The sequence below is a fragment of the Atractosteus spatula genome, chromosome 5 (genome assembly GCF_055471065.1).
Source record: "Atractosteus spatula isolate fAtrSpa1 chromosome 5, fAtrSpa1.hap1, whole genome shotgun sequence".
NCBI lineage: Eukaryota > Metazoa > Chordata > Actinopteri > Semionotiformes > Lepisosteidae > Atractosteus > Atractosteus spatula.
In genome coordinates, this window is record NC_142710.1 from 6,337,640 (window position 1) to 6,356,180 (window position 18,541).

The window sequence follows — 18,541 nt, forward strand, 5'->3', positions numbered from 1 at the left end:
GAGACGAGCGAGAAAGAAGGATCGAGACGGACAGGGTGACCGCAGGAAGAGGGACAGAGGGGCGGGATGAGGCAGCCGGAAGCTCCGAGCCGGGAAGCAGGAGGAGGCTCTATCCAGGAGCAGGGAGCGGGGAGCGGGTTGGAAGTGATGTAAAAAGGATGCAGCAGCTAGCCTGCCCTGGGGCTCACACTCCATCTGAGACACGTCACCCCGGATGAGTGGCTGAGCCTTGAACTAGCGAAGGAAAGAGCTGGGAGGCGGGCGGGGGGGCGGCGGGAGACGGGCGCTGTAAGACAATGGCATTTTAACGGCACAGATTCCCGGGAGGCTTAGGAGCTGGTGTCCGTGGTGAATGGGGATGGTGAGGAGGTGGGAGGGGGGGCAGGTCATCGGATAAGGAAACACAGAAGAGGGAGCTTGTATAGGCGGTGTGCATGAAACGATCCACATTTCCTGGCGTGTACTGTCCTGGCGGGCCAGAGTTTGCGACCGCAGGCAAGGACGATTGGACAAGTGCGGCGTCGCAAGCACAGCACACCCCACCATGTTCCTGGGGCGTTGCTTCATTTAGCAGACGTCAGGAGGCATCGATCGGGGTCTGAGAGTCAGGTGTCTGCTTTACACTCATGTAGCACTTTTCTGGACATTCCAGTCAAAGCTCTGTACGGGTAATGGGGATCCCCTCCACCCCCACCAGTGTGCAGCCCCACCTGGATGATGCTCCAGTACTCTCCCCACACACCAGCTCTCAGTGGGGAGGAGAGCAGAGTGATGAAGCCAGTTCAGAGATGGGAGTTATTAGGAGGCCGTGATTGGTAAAGACCAGGGGGGAAATTTAGCCAGGACACGAGGGCAACACCTCTATTCTTGTTGGGTTTTTAATGACCACAGAGAGTCAGGACCTTGGTTTTATGCCTGTCCTGACCTGATCCTGGGTGACCACTGTCCTGCAGGCTGTCCAGGCCTCTTGAAACCAGGAAAATCTGTCAGCGTTCCCAAAGTTCACAAGCTGTCGTGGCCCAATTAGGTCAGTAATTAGGACAGTCAAGACCTGTGCTGAAATAAGCTGAGAGTGTAACAGGAGCTCATTGAGACTGTCGGAAGGTGACTTTATCCCTTGGGAATTCTGGATAACAGTGACTGTGGGAGACCAGGCGTTTTGGCACAGAAATATTGGCACTGGCTGACGAGGTGTTGTGTGTTTCTCTCTATTATAATACACTACCAAGTTCAGAAATCCTTCAAACCCGTAACCCATAATAGACCACTGCAACCAAGCTAATGGCATTTCACAAATTTCAGGGGGAGGAGTATTTGCAATTAGATGTTTAATACCACCGTTTTTACCTATTTAAAAGCGCCAAACTTACATAGGTGTGAGCAAAGTCTGTAGGTAAAACTTTGACGAAACATCTGAAACCCATCACCTAATACAGGCCAGATCTCTTGGTTATGAAAGGTGAGGGACGTGGACAGGGCTAGTGGGAGAGTACAGCCTGTGCAGGTACGTTCAGAGTCGGTGCTGAAATGTGTCTGTAATAGAGTGATCTGGGCGAGAATGCATTTATTGCCGACTGTGGAAGGAGACAATGGCTGGGTACAGAAAGGTGCTAGGAGCTGCCATTGAGGGGACAAGACTAGAACAGCTTCTTTGGTGCTGCAGTCACAGTTTCTCAGACTGGTTATTAAATCTCGGTAACAAAATAGATTCATTGATGTTATCGGAAAATCTCACAGATTCCTAATGAAGCACAGAATTAAAATAATTGCTTACACTCACATAGCACCTTTCTGGACACTCCACTCAAAGCGCTTTACAGGTAATGGGGATCCCCTCCTCCACCACCAGTGTGCAGCCCCACCTGGATGATGCTCCAGTACTCTCCCCACACACCAGCTCTCAGTGGGGAGGAGAGCAGAGTGATGAAGCCAGTTCAGAGATGGGGATTATTAGGAGGCCATGACTGATAAAGACCAGGGGGAAATTTGGCCAGGACAGCAGGGTTACACCCCTACTCTGTTCGAGAAACGCCCTGGGATTTTTAATGACCACAGAGAGTCAGGACCTTAGTTTTACGTCTCATCTGAAGGACGGTGCCTTTTTACAGTATAGGTTCCCCGTCACTATACTGGGGCATTAGGACCCACATAGAGCGCAGGGTGAGCGCCCCCTACTGGCCCCACTAACACCTCTTCCAGCAGTAACCTGAGCTTTCCTAGGAGTCTCCCATCCAGGTACTGACCAGACTCACACCTGCTGAGCTCCAGGGGGGGCTGCCAGCTGGGAGCTGCAGGGTGATAGGGCTGCTGGCCGATAAGAGGAACAGTTTCCCCCAGCTGAGGAGCAGAACCAAAGAAAAGACAAAAGAGCCAAGAAGACTTCGTCAGGCAGATCCAGATCGAGTTCCACACACAGCCTGGGAGAGGAGAAGGAGATGGGGGGGGGGGGGGGGGGCTGTGGCCGGGGGCTGCGAAAGTTTTAATGTGATAAATGGAGGGCGACAGGCGCCCCCCCCTCCCGAAAGAGGGGGAGAGCGCGCAGGGATGTGTGATTATTTCCGAGGAGACGTTCCTCCCCACATGGCTCCGGAGCTCAGGGCTATGCACGGAAGATGGCGCTGAAGTATAAATGCGAGACGACATGATGTTGTGATGAGCTGGAGACTGTGCATATGTGGGAACACACACGCGCCTACGGTGCGGAAGAATATCCCATCCGCGCCTGCAGTCCTGCGGCGCCGTTAATGAATTCCGAGGTACGAGGGCGAGTCTGTGACTCACTGTGGAGGGAGGGGCATTTCGGTGTTCTGGGGACCTGAATCTGTGGAATGCTTACCCCCAAATCTGGATAAACTACCCACAGTAGTTTATTCAGTATAAGACCCGAATCAGAATACAGATACAAAGGACGAACCGAAACATTGTGTTTTCTTTCTTCTCTTTCCAGCACAGAATAAACCTATTACTTGTTCCTAATTAGGAGAGAGCTGCTTCCAAACTGTGGAACACTTTGTGGCATTCATTCAGCTTGTGTACAAAAACGACACCCATCTGGCTCCTGGTTTATTCAGTAAAAAAAAAAACCATCTAGGATTATAGATTGGCCCCCTGGAGTTGTTCAGGAATACGGGTTCAAATCCAGGCTGTGCCACTCCCTAGCTGTGTGGCTACAGTACACAAGGGGGTGAGCTGTTACAGGGCTCAGATTATTGTGCTCCGTCGCCCCGTCCGACGGCCACGGGGGGGGGGGGGGTGGAGACCTGCAAGTGACAATTTGAAAAGACCATGGCCTCATTCTGTTTGCCTTTTAGGGCCTGTCTCTGTGTGTGCCTTGCCTCCGGTCATAGTCATAAGTCCGATTTGTGTCTTGATCATGTGACATGTTTGTGTGTGCACAACCCAGGGTGTGGACTGTGGGACGTGTGGGTGCTGTAGGTTACTTGCTACAGCGATGGCGATTGATGGTGACATTATAACCGCGGCGATCATATGCCCAAAGCGTTCTACGCAAACTGCGAAGAAATTTTGCACTGCCGCTACAGGCGATGAGAACATTCCCGATTCCCTTCGGAGTTTAAATGGGAGGAGGGGTTCCTGAGCGAAGTCGCCCATCGGAATGCGCGCTCGTTCTCCGGCTGCACCCCCAAAACGGCCGGGAAGAAGTAACAGCCAAATAACAGAAATAACCCACAGAACGACGCGTGCGGAGCTGTTTTGTCAAGAGTGCTAAACCCCTGCGTGAAACCAGGCCCCGCAGGTCAGATCTGTGTGAGCTGTGTGAGCTGTGTAAGGTCGTCGCACATTAAGCGCCGTGATCGTCTCTCCATTGCCCGCAGGAAAGCGCTCCCGGCCTTCGCCGCCTCCCGTGACTGACAGCGAGGCGGCTGATTAATCGCTGCGGATTGTGGAATCTGAAAGCTCTGTGATTTGGAAGCCCCTCTCCGTGCAGTTTAATGAGGGGTGGCCCTGACTTTGAAAACAACTGTTTTCTTAGACTTCAGCAGCCAGGGGCACAATTACTGTCACACAGAACGGCAGGCTGGGCGTCCACGTGACCTAAGCCACGCAGATACGTTGGCCTAAAATCGTCTTTATCAAATACACTCCCCCCTGTTTAACAAAATGTGCTGGTAATGTGCAATAAAGCTTTGGGAGGTCTGACACAATCCCTGGGAACGAAAGACAAAGCAAAGTAGATGCCGTAAGCACAGAAAAAAAAAATCGGGGAAAAAATGTCGACATGTTAAAATAGCACAGAAAAGTTTAATTGGGAGGTCCTCCACAATAACTTATTATAGCACTGCCACCTTCCAATGTAATCACTTCCATTACGAGAAGCTCAGAGAGCCTGGATCCAGGTCAGTGCTGAGATACTGTAGATACTGTAGATACAGAATAAAGTTTCAATGTGCACACCTATGAGTGGCGGGAGAGAAAGCCAAAAAGAGGAAGAAAGCAAATCATGAATATATCAAAGTTAAATACTTTAGATGCACAGAGAGCATGGCTGCATATATAGATTCCACGGGGACTGAGAACGAGTTAAGAAAAAGATGCATTTCAAAAGCAGACGGAGCCCACGGGGTGTTAACAGCGTAGGCAAACAGACGCACAAACATACTGACGCCGGCATCTCCCTGCCTTGTGACTGTCCGTGTCGACGTGGGCGAGTGTGGACAGCGACGTTTCTTCTTTTCCCGGGATTCATCGGCCTCGGCTTCTCCTCCTCCTTCCCCTTCCCTCAGACAGACACACGGACTCGAATTGCCCCGAAGATGAGAGAGAGAGAGAGAGAGGCGCGGGGAGCGACCAAGAGAGAGGGAAGAGAGAGGGAGGGAGGGCCGGAGAGAGAGAGTTAAGCGGCGTATGTCCCGGGGGGTTAATTAAATTTCTGTTCCCTGTCACTACAGAGAACCGCGTCTGTGTGATCACCTGAACCGCTGTGACAGCGGCGCCCGCCCGCCCTCCCTCCCTCTTCCATCTTTCTCTGCGGCTCTATCTCTGTTACACCTCTGCGTGCGTCTCTCTCTGTTCTTTTGGTACTGGTACAGGCCTCCCGTGCTGTGCTCTTGTCCTGTTCGGACACACGGGGGCCCCCCGTCTAATTATCTGCCGCCTTTGGGGCTTTTACATCCCCTTCTTCTTCAGTGTCCTCCGCTCCTCTCTCCCTCTCTCTTTCCTTCGGAGAGCCGCACCTCCGCGCTCCTTCTCTCCTGCCTTTTCCTTCCCCTACTTTTGCCGCTACACGAGTACGCTCCGGCGGCGCGGCAAGACGATTTTAGAGGTCAGTGCCGTAGCGGCTCATCGTCCACAACCCAGTCCCCCGTCCCCCTCCCCGTAGTAACCGGGAAAGGCCAGAGTTCAGGCTATTTCACACTGCGTCTCTCGGCACCAAGTCGCCTCGCTGCGTCTGCCTCCTGTCTCCAGCCACTATAGCGGCTGATCGCTGGAGAGGAGCGCACCGGAGGAGAGGAAGAAAGCACGGCTTCAAACCTGCGGCGGAAGAAGGAGGCCGCGGGAGTAGATATTAGGAGGCGTTCTGTATTTATTTTATTTTTACAAAGGTAGTCATCGACGGCGTCTGGAACACACTGGCTGCCGGCGACGCGGGCATTAATTAGCATAGCATGTGCGCTCAAAGTAGTCGCTTTCCAAATTAGCCTCTGGGGTACATTCAGGTGTCTAAAGCAAGCGTGCCAAATATCCAGTACAAGGTGACAGTACAATAGCGCTCTGAGTTTAAGCACCTCTGAGGTGCTATGATTTCTCTCTCTCTGAAATCTCCCCCCCCAGCTCTGCAGAGACTGATCTGTGTCAGAAGGGCTCATGCAAGTCACACTCGTGATATAATGTGTGCAGTCGAACCACTGTGTGTTCTCCTCTCCTGACCCACTTAACTCAGGCGAGCAACAGACACTATGCCAAAGGGCAGGCCTCTTGCCACTGAGAGGACTGAACGTGGGGAAATGATGTCACAATGCAGCTGGCGAGAAACACGGGTCAGCTGACATCCTTTCACGTTCCTTTCAACTAACGTACTGCAGGAGTCAGTAATATCCATTTCCAGTTCTCCTTCGTAATCGTGATCGCCCGGGAAGAAATACAACCTTCTTGGCTGGCGTCCTTGGCCTGTTTGCTTTGAAAATCTGATCGGTGACGATGTTATCAAAGAGCTAAATAGTCCATTGAGTCACAGTTACAGACTGGTGACAAAATAACTACCATTATCGGTGACAGCACATTAGCCACCCACCTAATTTTATAAACTATTAGTGAGACGAGTGAATGGAGACACAGTCCAAGCCCGAACAAGATAATTTGATCTGGACCCGTCTCTCTTCTTATTCAAAGAACATTTCAGTCTAACAGGGTTAACAGCCAATCGAGCAGTGATGTAGTGTTACATGAGACCAGGCAACAGTAAATTTGTGTGATTTGGCGTCAGGATAATAAGGACGAATAACCCAGCACCTGTGGTTGACTTCTATGCAACTTCAGAACCCCAGAATGCAATCTGGTAGTCCAATGTAGTGCGATTTTCTTTCCTGCCAGCACAAATTTCGGAATCTCCCTGAGCAGAACTGGACAACCCCCGTGATGGGCTGACACATTAGCAAAGCTCCTCAGTGGAATACATCCGTCCACACCTGACCCTGATCTGCGTCAGCCCACTCGGCCGAAAAAAAGTCTACAGCCACAGCCGGAGAAGGAGCTGACACACAGACGTGCCAGTTCTGTTGTCCTCTCTCTGTATGAGATGTATCGTGACTAATGTATTAACGAGGTCCCAGCATGTAACTGGAGCTCCAAAGAAGGCGCAACAGCGCTTTTACTTCCTCAGACGGTTGAAAAAAATCGATCTATCCTCAACTGTCCTGACCACATTTTCCAGGTGCGCTATCGAGAGTGTGCTCGCGTGTGGTTTTACAGTGTGGTTTGGCAGCAGCTCGGTGTCTGGCTGGAAGACGTTACAGGGGTCGATCAGGTCAGACTGGTCCATCATTGGGGTACAGCTCCCCTCTGTTGTGGACATTTTTACAGCTCGCTGTCTCAGGAAGGCTGGAAGTATCGCTAAGGATACCAATCGTCCTGGTTTCTCACTTTTCTCCCCCCTTCCCTCTGGTCAGCGTTATAGGAGCATAAAGACACGAACTTCCAGATTCGGAGACGGTTTATTCCCACAAGCCATCAGATTACTGAACTCGACCCCTACCACAGGCTCACACTAGTGTTTATTTTGAAGTTGTATGTCATTTAACTTGCTGCTGCTGTTCTGTGTTAATGTTTTTGGTCTTTCCTTTAATGCCTTTGTATCGGAGCCCACATGCAAATAAGCATTTCGTTGCACTTGTGCACATGACAAATAAACTGAACGGAATTGTAACTGCGTTCCACCAGTGACTCACGCCACCTGGGATGAGTCACTAAAGGGGACAAAAAAACAAATCACCCCACAGGAGTCGCTGACGCTGCACCTTTGACATTTTTTGGTGTCGGCTTCAGGGGCTGGGAGGAGTTGAGCAACGCTGTGGTTTCTTTGTCATAGCTCCGGAATGGCTGGCGTGCGGCTGTCACAGTGCAGCCGTTTCGGGTTGGGTGTAGATTGTGGCATACCCCTCGGTGTCTCGGGGCAGGACCTTTGAAATATGTGGGACACACATAACACATTGTTCAAAATATCCGTGCCTTTTACAATAATAATCCTTACACTAACTGTATATAGCGCCCTGTTATACAGTGTAATGGGGACTCTCCTCCACCACCACCAGTGTGCAGTCCCACCTGGATGATGCTCCAGTATACTCACCACACACCAGCTCTCAGTGGGGAGGAGAGCAGAGTGATGAGGCCAGTTCAGAGAGGGGGATTATTAGGAGGCCATGATTGGTAAAGGCCAGGGGGAAATTTGGCCAGGACACCAGGGTTACACCCCTACGCTTTTCGAGAAACGCCTGGGATTTTTAATGACCACAGAGAGTCAGGACCTCAGTTTTATGTCTCACCTGAAGGATGACGCCTTTTTTACAGTATAGTGTCACATCACTATTCTGGGGCATTAGAACCTGCACAGATCACAGGATGAGCGCCCCCTACTGGTCCCACTAACACCACTTCCAGCAGCAACTTTAGCTTTCCCAAGCGTCTCCCATCCAGGTACTGACCAGGCTCACACCTGCTGAGCTCCAGTGGGGCTGCCAGCTGTGAGCTGTAGGGTGATATACTGTAGCTGCTGGCAGAAATTATTTATTATGCAGTGCAGGGCATATTTATTTTTTATTTTGTACAACTAAACACCAAAACAAAACCTAAGCACTTCATGGAGCTCCTGCCTTAACTTCTTCAATTCCATAGCTGAAGATGCCGAGCTGCTAAGCAGCCACCAGCCTCCAAACAAAATAACAAAACATTCTCTCAAACTTCTTCAAAATAAACAAAGTTTATTTCACTCTCCAAGACTCTCCACTGTTTTAGAAAATGTCCAGAACACTCAAGTTCCTTTGGTCTCTGCTCAGTCTTTCATATTGTCCAGAAGACAGACATCATTCCACTCACTCACTGACACGGGGAGTCTCCACTTCCTGCTCTTTTACATCACCTGACCAATGACTTCCTGCCGAGGATTCTGGGGAATGCGGTCCCTACAGGCCCTGGAGTCTTTGAACAACAGCTAGAGAGAGTCCTCAGATCATTTGGCTGCTAGTTCCCAGCAGAGCCAGAGGTTGATTGTAATCCGACTTATTTTCTCATTTTCTCCTGCTTTGTGACCACAGGCATAGTCTTTGAAGCCCACCTACCACTCTTTCCTACTCTAGTTCCATAGTTCAGCACAGGATAGTTCAGATAAGGCTTTCTTGCAAAATACTGTGCCATCCTCGGTTATGATCAAAGGGGTTATATTGTGTTTGATGTTGACATCATATGTAATGCTTAGTCACGTGGGCACAAGCTACTTACTGCATGTCTTCTTAATGGTTAGCAGTTTCAACATACAGTATCTCAGAAGCTGTCTGGTCATAGAAAGTGAAATGATAATATCCATGTAGCGTGGAACACGTTTGAAAAGGGGCATATGGTTTTTTGTAGTCTGTACACTCTCTTTAAATTAGACATTGACACTTGATAGCATAAGACATGTTTTGTCATGATATACGATGTATTTTGTGCACAATTCTGGGATTGAATCGACCTGAGTGTTTAAAATAAAAGCGTTTGTACAATTACATCTCATTCTGTTGAATTCCCCTGTATTAGTTAGTTCACTGATTTCGTTCGTTTTGCCTGTAGGAATAATGTTTTCTCCATGTGTTATCCGGGCTGGAAAACGCCTGCTCATCATCATATTTTCTGGCTTTTTTTGTTGCTCCTGACGGGAGTTTCTTAGTCAGCAAAAAAAACGGTATGGTTCAATTTGTCAGAATGAAGGAAACAAGGACTTGGGTGAAGGAAAGTGACAGGTCTTGCTAATTAGGTGCTTCACGTGACTGGCAATGTGGCACTAGGTCTGGCTGGGAAAAGATAACGTGAGACATTATGCGTTTACATTTTTCAATTTGCAAGTTACCAGGGAAATTGGAACAGATGCCTGTTTCAAACTGCAAAATAAGCATTCGCTTGGTGCCTAATGACCTTAATCCTTCAGTTTGGGGTTTGCAAAGTCATCCTTCTAATGAATTTCAGCCCCCCCAAAAAAAACACTTACAAATACACAAACTTAATATATCTCCAAAGGTGCTTGTGTAATATTTCAGATTGTTGTGTTTTCCCAGAATGTTTATATAAGGAAAGTGGAGCTGACATTTGTGAAATATACCGTACAGTAATTGTAGCTGGGGCTGACCAAAGGCTTTGAGGAAAACGTTTGATCTAGTTTATCCAAAAAAGAATCAGTTACAGTTGTATGGAACATGTGGAAGTCAAGGGCTTGGTTATAAGTGGTGCACTTCTCTATATCCTATCCCTTGCAGTGATTTAATTGAACCCTTAATTAGGCTATCTGTCAGCTTCGTTAGACCCCTTTAATTGTTTTTCACCTCCTGAACAGATGCGGGTGACAAGTGACGTATGAAATCTTGAAAACAATTAAAGGCTTCCAATTAAGCAAATTATTCAACCAATTAAGGTTTCGATTAAGGAAGTGCCCAGGACTTGATGTATATGAAATGCAGAAGAGGGCAGCTCTTACTTAGTACTGCTGTTTTGGCTTGATTTTTGAATGCCTCAACCTTGACATTAGTTTCCGCATCGATCTATGAGGAAGGTATAGGCTCTGTATCCCGGGGTGCTCCTGGTCCTGGTCCTGGAAATCCAGTGCTGGTTTTCATTCCAACCCACCCTTAGCTTAGCCCAGAAGAGATCACTACTGGCCTAAGGGGACCGATTCAACCACTTCTCCCCAGCTCTTTAGGTGCTTTTAAAAACCCGGCAGGCCCCCTAGGACCAGGATCGCTCATTTCTGCTTGATTTCTTCCCGTTTCTTTCTCAAACAAAAAGAGCAACTTCCCCACCCCCTCATTGAGGAAGCCTCTGGGGATCCCCCCCACATTAAAACGCCGCAATTACCCCAGCCAGTTTAATTAGCTAATAGGATTGTTTTAGCTCGGAGAGAAGCAAGGAGAGCCCTGGGATAAAGAGAGAAAGGCGGCGAAGGCCAGCCGCCTGGGATCAATTATTTAAGGAAGTCTTTGTTCATCTGAGAGGGGAGGACCTCTCGGTTAAGCTGAATTGAATCTCCGGGCTTGAAGCTGCGCTGAAATGATACGTTGCTGAAGGGGAACTGGTTTCAGATGGCGGCGTGGGCGTGAGTCGGGTGGTGCTTGGCCGGGTGCCTCCTCCTTCTCTTCCTCCTCCATTCTCCCTCTCGCCCCCTGCCCCTCGTCTTACTCTCTCGGGGCAATTTGACGCCGCGGCCGGCTTCTGGATTCAAATCCCAGTCTGCCCCGCCAGCCCACGTCTCCGGGGTCGCTCCCAGTGACGTCACCGTGGAGCCGTGAGGTTTTGGGATGCCAGCCCCCAACCCCCCCCCTCCTCCCAGCAGCTCCTTTTGGCGCGCAGAAGAGACGGCGGTAGAGGAACAGGGTCCGTTGTCCTTTCCGTTTTCTTGTTTGCCAGGCCCATCCCCCAGCAGGAAGTTGCAAAGCAGGAAGTCGAGCGGTGGGGGGGGGAAGGTTGCCCCAGACGAAGGGCTTGACCATTTTGGGGACGCTGGACCCCTGTGCCCTGAGCAGGGATGATCGTAAGGTCACGCTGACAGTCAGATCAGCCCTGCCATGGCAGTATTACCCAGGCGAACTGGAATCCAGGTGAAAGCAGGAATCCTGAGCACCTCTGAAACACAGCAGGCCGGGGGGGGGTGTGGTTGTGCAGGTTGGAAACTTGGCAGGTAGCCTGTTCGCTGTGGTGGAGATGGGATGGACAGAGTCTCTGAGGTCAGAGCCTAGAGAGGAAAAAAGGTCTGGGGTTTTTCTTCTGCTTTCTAGGGAGAGATGGAAAGCTGTGCTGGGGGGCAGGGAGGAGGGAGGGCAGGGGAGGAGAAGGTAGAGGCCGATACGGAAGGAAGGATGAAGAGGAGAGGGAGATAAAAGTGGCAGCGAGGGAGAGAGAGAGAGAGAGAGATCGCGAGTGAAGGAGAGGACTGCAGTTCTCCGCCCCAGGCTGCCGAATTCAGCCGGCGAGACGAGCGCATTGGGGTTTTCACGTGAGAGGCGTCTAAAGGGTGCAGGAGAGGGGAGGGCGTTCTGGGGCAGCGAGATCAGTGGAAAATTCGAATCTCTGAGTCATCGCTGCCTCTTGATCTCTCTCTTTCAGCGTGCAAACCTTTGTGCAGGGTCTGTCGCTTTCTTTCCCTGAGCAGAGAAATTTGGGAGAGGGGGGTCGTGACATCTCTCTGTCATCCAGCTCTACATCCAGTGGGAGAAAAGGAAACGATCTTTTTTTTAAAAGATCAACACCCTCGGCGCCAGCAGTGATTGGCCCCACCCCTTATCGGCTCTGAAGACCCCGCCCACCGATCGCCATCAAGGCCGGCGAGCGTGCAGTTAGGCTTCCAGGAATGACTCGCCCTCCGATTTCTCTCAGCGTTGCGTGGGCCGAGCGGCTCCAAATTCAAAGGGGGCATTATGGAGCTCAATATCAATAACAATATCTTCCAGCTGTTCTGCTTCTTGACACATCGGGTTGGGGGGGGGGGGGGGGGATAGTACAGAGGCCTTTGATCTCCTCAATGGCCAGCCTGTTCTACCCTGAGAACTTCTGAAGCTCCCATGAGTCATATGGTTCCAGTCCGGGGACAGAGCCTTCCTCTCCGGGGGACTGGTCACATGCTTTGTGCGGGAGGCCCATACAACCTGGCTCACAGCAGTCACACTTGCAGCTTCATTATAAGGTTTGCGTTTCCTGGTCCAACGCCATGCCACACGGCTGAAAGGACATTGACAGAGAGCAGAGCATTGTGGGGGGGTTTATAGTTCTACATCCAGTGGCCGGGCTCTCGTACGGTCAGCGCGGTGATTTATGACCATGAGCGGAATAATAAATCTTACCAATTACAGGTCAGGGGGAAAGAGATCAGGATGTCCCGGGAATTCTGAGCAGAGCTGCGCGGTTAATGATTCCCGATTCAGTTCCTTCACGCCGTTAGATGCCGCTGACGTCGCTCGCCCCAAGAAAGCGGTCTCGCGTGACAGCGGTGTTGGCGTTCGCGGTGCGGACGCGTCGAGATTGATTCGGGGGGAAGTGAGGCGCGGAGGACGTGACAGGCTGCTCCTCTTTTTTCCGATTGTTACCCCCGCTGCGGAAAAAAAACCAAAACCAAAAAAGGCTTCATCATTTCTCTCCGGCTGCGCTAATCCCCTGGAACGACGAAACCTGGCGGCGTGAAAAACAGAACTAAAAAAAGGCTGGGACGGCGCTGTGCTCGCGGAGAGACCGCCAGTAGCCTGGGGGCCTGCTGGAACAAGCAGTACGGACAGGCCGGCGCGTCATTTGGAAAGCAGTGGAGGGAGTGCAGCACTCTGGACACGCTGTGCTGCTCGGTGCACCAAAACTGCATCCAGACAGAAACAGCGATAATATTGACACGGCAATGTGCTTTTAAAACCAAGAGCAACCCACTCAGCCACGTCGTCAAAGCAGATACCCCGGCCTTTCTACTGCTCTTATTCTTGCGGACTCTGGTTATCCCAGTCGGGGTCATGGGGAGAGCCGGAGTCTATCCTGGCAAGCAGCGTGCACAAGGCGGGGTACACCCTGGGTGGGACGCCAGTCCATGGCAGGGCACACGCAGATACAAACACTCACGCCCTCACGACAGGGCCAGTCTTCCCAGAAGCTGTCCGGAAGTCTTTGGACTGGGTGAGAAAACCCACATGAACGCAGGGAGAACATGCAAACTCCACGCAGATAGCATCTTCATCAATTTCCCTAGGGGATTAATAAAGTATTATCTATCTATCTCTATCTCAGGAATTGACCCCAGGGCTCCAGTGCTGCAAAACATCAATGCTAACCACTGTACCTCCCATTATGACACTCTAGTAACACGAACGTCAACATTATAGCTGCATTTTAAGAGCAAGCAGGCAGTTAAGCTACAGCTTTCCTTTGAGGCAAACAGTTTAACTCAGGGGTTCCCAGTCCTGGGCCTGAGGACCCCCAGATCAGCTGATTTGTGTTCCACATGAGCACTCAAATAACTGAATGCTTAATAGACCCCACCCAACCTGGGGCGGTGTGGTGGCTCTGTGGCAAAGGATCCTCGCCTGTGGCTGGAAAGTTGCCAGTTTGTATCCCGTGGCTAGCAGAGGAATCCTACTCCGTTGGGCCCCTGAGCAAGGCCCTTAACCCCAACTGCTTCAGGGGCGCCGTATAAATGGCTGACCCTGTGCTCTGACCCCAAGCTTCTCTCCCCCTGTCTGTGTGTCTCATGGAGAGCAAGCTGGGGTATGCGAAAAGACAAATCCCTAGTGCAAGAAATTGTATATGGCCAATAAAGTGATCTTATAATCAATAATTGATCGAGTTAAATAATAATAAAGTTTAATGTTGAACTCTTTGATTGTTCTCGAGTCCTAAACACTGTCTCGCCTGAGTAACTTAAGATCTCCAGCCTTTGAGCAGAAGAAAAGAGCTCGCAAAGGTTCCAGTCAGACATCTTGATCATGATCGGTTTGAGGTTCGTTTACACCAAGAGCTCAGCTGCAGTGAAAAGCAGCAGGCGTGTAGGGGGGTGCCCATTACCAGTGTCACGGATGTCGGAAGGGACGAACTGTGGAATGGCAGGAGAGCGAAAACAGGCCCTATGCGTAGCGGCGAGACGGGGGTTAGCCCGGGCTCAGCTGTTCAGGAAATGCCGTATAGAAACCTATGCCCTCAGGCCACGGATGTGGGGCGACCTGGTGCTAGGCGGGTCTCAGGACATCCGAACCTCAATGCTGAGCGAGGAGGAAATTGTGACCCAGAAATATATAGCCCCAGACAGAGACACACCGGAAGGACAAGCAAAGCACAGGAAACTAGGGTCAGGGCAGAGTAGGAGTGCCCTCTAGCTGTAGAGGGCGTGACAACCTGCAGGTGTGTGTGGGGGAACACCCCTGTTTTTTAACTACTGGGATGGACTCATCAGCCGTTGCCTGAGGATGTTAGATCAGTAATCGAGGAACGTGAAGGCACCCTCCTCTCAGTTTGTAGCTCTTCGTGCGTTGGTAGGCCCTCTCCTTCTCATTCCACCGTGTCTCTCCAAGCCTGCGGTCCACTCGCGGAACGTCCCGCTCAGCTGCATCGCGGCTCATCCCTCTCCCCCTGTCTTCAGTTTCAGGAGCCCGGTTCTCCCAGGAGCCCGCCGACCAGACAGTGGTGGCGGGGCAGAACGTCCTGCTCTCCTGCGTGGTCTTCAACTACTCGGGAATCGTGCAGTGGACCAAGGATGGGCTGGCGCTGGGCATCGGAGATGACCTGAGAGGTGAGTCTGTCTGGGCATCTCTTCCCTCTTCCCACAGTGCTCTGCTCCTACGGGAAGAGGGGTGGTTTTCTTCAGTGGGGCTGGTCCTCAACATAAATCCACTCAACAAGGATCCAGTCTTTGGAAAGAATTTCCACAGCTATTGGAACTGCGCTTGTTTCATAAAATAGTCACTACATATATTGTGTATTCTATATTCACGCCCACGAATGTATATTGCTTGAAAATACTCCTGGGAAAGCTGAGGTTGCTGCTGGAAGAGGTGTTAGTGGGGCCAGTAGGGGGTGCTTACCCTGCGGGGTGTGTGGGTCCTAATGCCCCAGTATTGTGACAGGGATACTGTACTGTAAAAAGTCCTTCGGATGAGATGTAAAACCGTGGTCCTGACTCTCTGTGGTCATAAAAAATCCCAGGGTGTTTCTCGAAAAGAGTAGGAGTGTAACTCCAGTGTCCTGGCCAAATTTCCCCCTGGCCTGTACCATTCATGGTGGAGGGGATCCCCATTACCTGTAAAGAGCTTTGAGTGGACTGAGGAGAGCGAACTGATGAAGCCAGCACATAGAGGGAGATTATTAGGAGGATCTCAGTTTTACGTCTCATCCAAAAGACGGCGCCTTTTTACAGTATAGTGTCCCCGTCACTATACTGGGGCATTAGGACTCACACAGACTGCAGGGTGAGCGCCCCCTGCTGGTCCCACTAACACCTCTTCCAGCAGCAACCTTAGTTTTTCCCAGGAGGTCTCTAATCCAGGTACTGACCAGACTCACACCTGCTGAGCTCCAGTGGGGCTGAGCTGGGAGCTGCAGGGTGATAAGGCTGCTGGTAGTTACATATTTGAGACACTTCCAAGAAAACAAATTCAATGGATCCAGTCCAATCCCCTGTTAACATACACGTTATACTGTATATATTGTAACGCAACGGGGGCTCAGGCGGGCGCCCTTGCCGCATCTGGTCGGCCCCACACTGTCCGGGGCTCGAACCCGGGACTTCCGCGTCTCTCTGCAGCGACCCAGCCCCGTGAGCTAAAGAGAGATCTCTCTACAGCCCAGTAGCTGTAGTCCTGCTATCACAGGGAAGGGCGGTGACGTCACCTGCTCTGGCACGCCGGCTCTTATACAGTACCTGTCGGCCGTAAGCGTTACAATATAAATTAGCGTCCTGCCACAGGTGCAGGTTGGCTTCCCTTCTCTATAAAGAGGGGACCCCCCTCTCTCTCCCCCCGCCTCAAATATACTCTGTGCAGGAGTCACTGTGCGTGCCCGGCTTCTCTTTTCTTTTTAAGCACTATTGTCTTTGGGAGCATCTGTTGCTGTTCATACTTCTGTCGTAGTTTTGGTATTTGTGCTCTCCTCTTTGTCTCTGTGCTCCTGTCTGCCTGAGAGGGCTGTGCACTGCGGACTTTAGCGTACAATAGCATCTCTCTGCCTTTTGAGATCACCATGGTAATATGTGCTGCGAAATATCATATGTTATGGTAATGGCTTAAGAGAAATTTGTTTTCCCCCGGCAGTGGCTGAGCAGCATTTAAAAATAGTTTTTTTTTTGTTATTTCTCCTTAAAATACGGCACACAATAGATTAAGCAGCTGAGGTGACGTAATCTGTACGAATACTATTGTCTTCCTCGGAGGCTTGAAAAATCTGTTCGAGTCACATTGTTCCTCTGGGGAGTTGACAGATTCCCTGCCGCCCCCTGGTGGTCACATTGTGAACGACTGGCGAACACAGCTCAAGAGAGATGCTGTTTTTAGAGCTGCACACTTAAGGAAAGTCATGTTTGTTACCTGACGATTCTCAGCCGTGACCCCGAAAAAGATGTCGTTCTCTTTCAAATTGTGGAGCAGATGTTAAGGTTTTAGACTTTAGCAAGCGTCTTCACCAGAATTGTTCCACAACGATACGCAGTTTTGTAAATGGGTGCAGATTTGTCTAAGCCTCTTTGGCTAAAAGTGTCAGCCAAAAGACATATATATCAGTAACAAATTAAACAATACATTTAATTTGTTACAAATTGGTTACCAATCCTGTAGTTAAATGCTACACTACTGACTGAATTGCCCTTCCCTTATAGGTTTGAGTTTTCCACTTAAATATCAGAAGCACATCTGTCTTCAACAGAATTGGTGTTGTTTTGATATCGTTGTGCGATTGTGGCGTTACTGTAAAGCTACATGGGGTCAACAGCCATTGCATCTCATTGACTGGCACAGAACGCTACATTGTGTCTGCAGGTACTGTATTGCCCCAATTAAGCAATGTGGGGGAGGATTGGCGAATACATTTAGCCACGCTCCTCGGACCACACCTACACCATCTACCTCATTATGATTTCTTATTGATTGCACCTCTGCAATGTTTACATTCAAACTGTTTACTTGTTTACTTGTACATTGTCTACTGTTTGTGTCACGAACAGTTCTCTCCGGGCCCTATGCAGACGACAAGATCCGGATTAGTGAGGAAACACTGGGGAAAAAGTCATGCAGGAGAGGGTATGGAGACAGGGGGGCGTGTCCAAGGGGTGCAGGTGTCCGGGGGGAGTGAGTCTGGGGCGAACGGGGAATCCAAGACTGAAGCTAAAGTCCATGGCCAGGCGATCCTTCCGGGGAATAAAACACGGGAACCGGGTCGGAACCGGTGGGAGGGGATCAGGAACAGAAGGTTAAAATCATAGCGGAGCTAGACGCAGCAGGACCCGGGCTCTCACGAAACGGGATTCAATGAAGAGCCTCGAGATGGAACTGAAGAGGGGCTGGAATAAGGAACAGGTGTGGGTACTGGGGCAGAACGCGGAAGGGCTGGAGCGCCCTTAAGAGGAGGAGTAGCCATCGTGACAGTTTGTTTGTATATTGTCTTGATGCACTGTCTGCACTTTATGTTTTTACACTTGTTTTAACAATCGAGAGACTTTCTGTCAGTAAGAATTCCCCTGGACCAGTACCTGTACCGGTTACATATGGCAATAAAGTTCAAGTTCAGGTTCAAGATAGGGGTGGGGAGGAGGTTTCAACTTTGCTTGCCAGTTGCTATCAATTGCATCCCGAATGCGAAGGAGGAAGGAGGAAGATGATTAGAGTTTTCAGATGCCGAATTACAGGAAGCAACCTGGATCCCAAACCCAGCATCCGAGTGGATTAGAACCTGAGTGAAGAAAAACCTGGTTACGCTGCTATCCCATCTATATAGCCAAGCCTGGTGGCCATTGATGTGTGAGGAGAAGAACTCCAGTGTTTTTCTCTTTCTACATAATGTCTTCAGGCATTTTTCACACCAGCGGCTGTGCAGTTTGGACCACAGTCTTCTCAGCGTGAGTCACGGCCATTCTTCTAGTGCGGGAACTCGCTACCTCCCATCCTCGTTTCTGTCATCTTCAGGTCATCTGCAGCCGTACGGGCCAAGCTGGGAATATAATTTGACTGGTAGGGAGGTTTGTGTTGGTCAGCTGAAGAGTTCTCTCCTCCTCCCTCTCCCACCTGCTCTTCCAAACTCCCTCTCCCTTTGGCTCCTCTCCTCCATTGCCCCCCCCCCCCTCGATCCCAAACTCCGCGGCCCCGAGAGCGTTTGGAATTCGCAGCCAGCT

At 50.5% G+C, this 18,541-nt stretch overlaps 1 protein-coding gene across 2 annotated transcripts in view; it reads left to right on the forward strand.

Annotated features, from left to right (window-relative positions):
• Window positions 1–18,541, forward strand: part of kirrel1a (kirre like nephrin family adhesion molecule 1a) — a 116,047-nt gene that overhangs the window by 70,430 nt on the left and 27,076 nt on the right. For both annotated transcript variants that reach the window (XM_088916476.1, XM_088916477.1), the window contains exon 2: window positions 14,807–14,956. In XM_088916476.1, the coding sequence (XP_088772602.1) occupies window positions 14,807–14,956 (150 nt within the window). The remainder of the gene's footprint in view (window positions 1–14,806; window positions 14,957–18,541) is intronic.